At 36.7% G+C, this 6,649-nt stretch overlaps 1 protein-coding gene across 2 annotated transcripts in view; it reads right to left on the reverse strand.

The window, feature by feature from the left end:
- Positions 1-6,649, reverse strand: part of LOC115215778 — a 93,119-nt gene that overhangs the window by 25,924 nt on the left and 60,546 nt on the right. For both annotated transcript variants that reach the window (XM_029785078.2, XM_036505742.1), the window contains one exon: positions 3,200-3,305. In XM_029785078.2, the coding sequence (XP_029640938.2) occupies positions 3,200-3,305 (106 nt within the window). The remainder of the gene's footprint in view (positions 1-3,199; positions 3,306-6,649) is intronic.

Raw genomic sequence — 6,649 nt, forward strand, 5'->3', positions numbered from 1 at the left:
CCAGATGTATTAACTTGTCCTGAACTTTTCTAAGTGTAATAATTGTCAAATGGCTTGTAAGGGCTGTACAAGCTATGTACAAAGATGCAGTAAGTAAAGTAGAACTGACAATGATTTCATTGATGAATTTAGTGTAAAGGTAGGAGTTCATCAAGGTTCAGACTTCAGTCCTTTCCTATTCATCATAGTTATATAGGTTATCACAGAGAAGTTTAAGATAGGACGTCCTTGGGAACTTTCATATGCTGATGACCTAGCTCTCATAGCTGAATCTATACAAGAATTAGAGGGAGGAAATTCTAGGCATGGAAGTTAAATCTAGAATAATGATGTCTTAAACTTAGCAAAGATGAAGGTTCTAGTAAGTAGGAAAAAAGACAGGACTCAGTTTCTTCAGGGAAATGGCCTTGCTCGATGTGCAGAAAAGGTGTAGGTATAAACTCCTTATGTTGTACACATTGTCAGCTATGACACTCAAGAGATGTGGAGTCAAAAGCAGACTGGCAGAGAAAATAAACTTTGTGTGTGATAGACATACTGAAGTAGTAGGTAACAACTGTATTGTTTCTTTCTGGGTAAACTGACATCTGGCTGTTCAAAGAAGACTTCATAAGTAACTAGTACTGACTTCTCTTGAACATCAACAAAATTCCACATCATGGCATTATCAAGTACCTGCTGAAAAATTATTTAATCCCCAAGGACATTCGTACTTAACATGGTCGCTATATTAAGAGATGGTGTTCCAGTTTTATCAACAGTGGACAGCTGAATTTAGAAGAGGAAGGGAGAATCTTGAAGATCACCCAAGGTCTGGATGTCTTGCAACTGCCACCACCAAGGAAAAACATTGATCATGTTCGCCACATGCTGATAGATGATTGGCAATCGAATATAAATCAAATAGCTGATGCTGTTAGCATAACCTATGAGAGAGTTGAGAATATTCTGCACAATGAACTTTGTATGACAAAGGTTTCTACTTGGTGGGTGCCATGCCTTCTGACACCTGATCAAAAGTGTTTGAGGCTGATCACATCATGAGGAAATCTGACAGTTTCAGGCAGATCCAGCTGATTTCTTTGAGCATTTCTTAATCCAAAACGAGTGTTGGGTTCATCAGTTTGAGCCTCAGTTTGACAAAGAGAACCCATGCAATGGAAACACCTCTCCTCACCTGCACCAAAGAAGGTCATAGTTGTTTCATCTGCAGGGAAGGTGATGGCTTTAGTCTTTTGGGATGCAAAAGGCAATGTGTTTATTGACTATCTTCAAAAAGGCCACACCATTAATAGAGTATTATGTCAACATGCTGGGGCAATTATGAAAGGATATCAAGACCAAACACCCAAGAAAACTGACAAAAGGGGTCTTGTTTCATCAGGACAATGCTCAAGTACATGGGTTCTTGGTTTCAACAGCTGTTGTGTGTGACATCTTCTTACCTTGTACTTTGAGGTGCTACTTGGACTAGCAACTCCTACTGATCATTCTTACACTCTCTTGAAACTGAGTGACTACGTAGCCCCTCTTCAAGAACCTACTTGTCCTATCCTCCTCACCTTCATTCATACTTCAGCCCTCATCTCCTCGCAAAAATGCTCTCCTACCATGGATTCTGTAGTTTTGCTGGTTGCATGACAACCTCACTAGTGCCAGTGGAACATTAAAAAAACAAAAAAGAAACACCCAATACATGCTGTAAAATCATTGGCATTTGGAAGGACATCATCTAACCATAGAAACCATACAAAGGAATACATTAAAGCACAATGTAGTCCTTGAACCGATTGGATCCAGTCAAACTATGCAATTGGGTAGCTTGACAGGACCCTCGTGTCCTCAAATGTGATTTCCTTCACACTGAACTCTTAATCTTAGGTAAAGAAGTTTAAGTGTACACACTTAAATCACATTTACTAAGTTATGAATAGTTTTAGAATTTTTGTTAATTTCATCTCTTGCTTGAATTTGCTTTCTTTACTCACTTGTTGTCTGATTATTTTAGTGCAGACTTCTATATTATCTCAATTTTGAATTCAAAGTATTTAGATATTTCCCTTACTCTTTCAAATATTTATTTATGTCAAAATCATATTTTCCCATTTGTTGTAAATTGTTGTCAGAATCATGTCAGCAATTATCTCAGCTCAACTTTCTTACCTACAAACATTTCCCAACCTTCATTCTTTTTAATGTTAAAATCAATATTACATCATCTCCTCCTTATACAATGTGTTTATGTTCTTTTCAATCTTTATTGACAGCTCATATTCTCTCCCTTATTTAACCCTTTAGTGTTCACATTGTTCTGCCAAAATTAATGCTTCTTCATCCACATTGTTTTGAACTAATCATTCATCATCTTGTAGCCATGAGATTTTGATGAGGTAGCTGTTAATTTTTCAAATGATATTGTAGGGTTGGTGTGAGAGACCAGATCTGGCCAGTTTGAACATAAAACAGGTAGAATATTTTTGGCCGGATATGGCCGGTTTAAATGCTAAAGGGTTAAGGAGTTGCAAGTCTCCAAGCCACACTAAAAGAGTCACCACTCTTAAACATTTCTAATGCTGGTCATAATTAGTTTATAATTAGAAAATATACAAAAAATAGTTAAATAAAACATCATCTTTGAGAAAACAACAAATATAAAGATGAAGTTTAACAACAATATTATTTATTATAGTACTTATATTATCAATACATACACTCTTTTACTCTTTTACTTGTTTCAGTCATCTGACTGCGGCCATGCTGGAGCACCGCCTTTAGTCGAGTAAATCGACCCCGGGACTTATTCTTTTGTAAGCCCAGTACTTATTCTATCGGTCTCTTTTGCCGAACTGCTAAGTGATGGGGATGTAAACACACCAGCATCGGTTGTCAAGCAATGCTAGGGGGACAAACACAGACACACAAACACACACACATATATATATATATACATATATACGACGGGCTTCTTTCAGTTTCCATCTACCAAATCCACTCACAAGGCATTGGTCGGCCCGAGGCTATAGTAGAAGACACTTGCTCAAGGTGCCACGCAGTGGGACTGAATCCGGGACCATGTGGTTGGTAAGCAAGCTACTTACCACACAGCCACTCCTGCGCCTATACAATATATAATATAAACTTAAATATATAATATAAACTTAAATAAATAGTCATTAAGAAGTAAAATGAAAGGCTTTACCTTTTCAATAGGACATCCAGAATTCAGCAGCATTCCATGAGACTGACTAATGAGGAGTTGAAGAAGTTTATCTTTCACATCATCAGTTGAGTTCAGTTTTGGTTGACTAGGAGTTAAAAAAAAAGAATAAATAAATAAACCATCAAAAACATATTTCATTGAAAAGTAAATGTGTAAAGCATAAATTTACCTTCTTGAGTATTTTTATGTGTTTACACACAGAGGCAAGAAAGTTTGCTAGCTGCTTGTTGCCCACTCAGGATGCAAGGAGTAAGATTAGTGCAGTTAAATAAATACACAGAGCTTGAATGGTTAGAAATTAGAATATCATGAAGACACAGAAGTAAAAGTGTCAAAAGTATGGCTTCCGTTAGGATGAAAGACTGTAATATTTTGAACAAGATTTGGGGATAGAAATACAATGTATGTAAAAAAAAAGGCATAGACATGATGAGAAGTACAAGGCTATGTATGTAACAGATTATGAAGTAAATTTTCAAGAACTCATTATAATTGTAGAAATAGTAGAGAAAGAGAGAGAGAGAGAGAGAGAGAGAGGGGAGGGAGAAATAAATGGATATAGTCAGAGACAGAGCACTACAAAGGCTTTGGATAGAATACTGCAAGAGAAAACTAATTTGCCGGATGATTTTCTTTCTTTCTTCAATATAGTCTAGGATACCAATAATTAAAGGTGATTTAGCAATCCTGAGAGAAATATAGTATTTCTAGTAGGGTATTCTCTGCTTTTGTGGAGAGACAGTAACTATTCAAAGGGGGAGTATTTTGGGTTCCATAGAACAAAGCCAGACATATATGGCACAGTTTAAAGATGTCAAGATTACAAACTTGAAGTGTTGAATTCCAATGTGTTTAGTGAGTATAATTCATGTTTGCAGTTGTTTATGAATAGAAAACCTATAGTATAGTCATCCTTGGGGAAAATAACCATTAGAGTTTGATGATATTAACCTATCTGTTACAAGATTTCTGTTGAAATACACTGACTTTGCTTTAATTAATATCTGGAAAATGATGATGAATTTACTAAGTTAACTTTATTAGTAAAGTGGTATTTGGAACATAAAATAACATGAATCTCTGGTAAATAAAAAGAAGTTTGTACCACAGAACCAGAGGTGGTCTCAGGTAGATTTGTATTAGAAGGGTTAAAACCTTACAAGATCATTAGCTCACCAAAGAAAGTCATTATTGATAAAAAAAAAAAAAAAGCAGCCATGTCAGACTGGATCATTTTGTAGAGAAGGGTATAAAATTAGTGGGAGAGGATTATTGAAGAAAGCTAGAATGAAGAAGTTCAATTGAGTTGTGTTAAAGTTTAAGGATCATTATCACAACAAGCAGGTATGTTGGTGATTAGTACTCTATGTAATTCATTCAAATATGTTTGATCAGACAACTTATAAGCCACTGAAGGAAAGTAAATCACCAGTGGGTTTAGTTTTTAATCAATCTATATTGATAGTTGTTCAGAAGAGGGAGAATGGCATTCAAAGTATTCCAAATATCAACAGGCGCAGGAGTGGCTGTGTGGTAAGTAGCTTGCTAACCAACCACATGGTTCCGGGTTCAGTCCCACTGCATGGCATCTTGGGCAAGTGTCTTCTGCTATAACACAGGCAAGGTAATGCCTTGTGATTGGATTTGGTAGACGGAAACTGAAAGAAGCCTGTCGTATATATGTATATATATATATATGTATGTGTGTGTATGTGTTTGTGTGTCTGTGTTTGTCCCCCAAGCATTGCTTGACAACCGATGCTGGTGTGTTTACGTCCCCGTTACTTAGCGGTTTGGCAAAAGAGACCGATAGAATAAGTACTGGGCTTACAAAGAATAAATCCCGGGGTCGATTTGCTCGACTAAAGGCGGTGCTCCAGCATGGTCGCAGTCAAATGACTGAAACAAGTAAAAGAGTAAAAAGAGTAAAGAGTTACTTTCCATATGGAAAAACTTATGGATTTTGATTCTGAAATGAAGACAATTTACTTCACTAATGTCACTGAGAAAAATATAAAGTATGAATATCACATTCTCATATCAGTTCTAAGGTCTTACATTTAATTAGAAACCTAGGATGATTTCCATCAACACCATATTAAGAGAAGAGTGACAGAAGAGGACAAACCAAGTATGACTTTTTTCAAGAGACATTGAATTTCATGACTTTCAGTGTAGAAAATCTGAAAATAGTTTATTTAATTAAGTTCAATTTATTTATTCTAAAAAGAAAAAAAAAAACTATCTGTCAATTAAGGTAACTAATATTGAAGATGACAACTTATAAGACCAGCAGTAGATTTGCTACAGTGAGTGGAAGCCATGCATATACTTTAATAAACTTCCGCATTCTTTTTACCTTGCCGGTGTTATTTTCAACCATCACAGATTATGCTTTTAAACAAGCCATCCGTTGGACAACCACACTCCTACCAAACACACAACTGAGTGGGGACTGAGAATTCACCTTGCCTCACATGACCTGGCTCTTTCCATACACTGTTTTCTTTTAACATCTTTCTGAAATAGGATACCATAATCATTTCAAATACCCCTAAGCACCCACTTATCTCCTTCAAGAGAGGAATAATCAACATGAACTATTTGAGCATTCCTTTGTTCTTAGCTGCACCTAAACTGGAATCTCAGCTTGTTCCCGTCTTCATGCCATGCTTCTAAAGCACACATCTGCAATTAGCGATTCTTTCTCTCCTTCATTCTAATATGCTACAGAGTAAGTAAATTCTGATGTCTCATTGTGGAATTGAACATAGGATCTCACAATTGTGAAATGAAGTTTTTAACCACCTAACCATTATATTTTACACCCCTACATACTTATGCTTGCATATAAGTCCATGTAAGCATGCAGCTATGCAAATACATGTGGACATATTCTTTCCAAGTACAGATGAATGTGTGTAAGTGTATGTGTATAGGCGCAGGAGTGGCTGTGTGGTAAGTAGCTTGCTAACCAACCACATGGTTCCGGGTTCAGTCCCACCGCGTGGCATCTTGGGCAACTGTCTTCTGCTATAGCCCCGGGCCGACCAATGCCTTGTGAGTGGATTTGGTAGACGGAAACTGAAAGAAGCCTGTCGTCTATATGTATATATATATATATATATGTGTGTGTGTGTGTGTGTGTGTGTGTGTGTGTGTGTGTGTTTGTGTGTCCCCGTCACTTAGCGGTTCGGCAAAAAGACCCGATAGAATAAGTACTAGGCTTACAAAGGCGGTGCTCCAGCATGGCCGCAGTCAAATGACTGAAACAAGTAAAAGAGTAAAGAGTAAAAGAGTATGTTTGTATATCATCTTATTTCCTGCCATGAGCTAAAAAAAAGTCATGCATTTCAAATTTAGAATATTTAATGAGCAAATTTATATTTGAATAGTTTTACTGTTCCTTCTGCTTACCCCTCCACTTCT

The sequence above is a fragment of the Octopus sinensis genome, linkage group LG9, assembly GCF_006345805.1.
Source record: "Octopus sinensis linkage group LG9, ASM634580v1, whole genome shotgun sequence".
Lineage (NCBI taxonomy): Eukaryota > Metazoa > Mollusca > Cephalopoda > Octopoda > Octopodidae > Octopus > Octopus sinensis.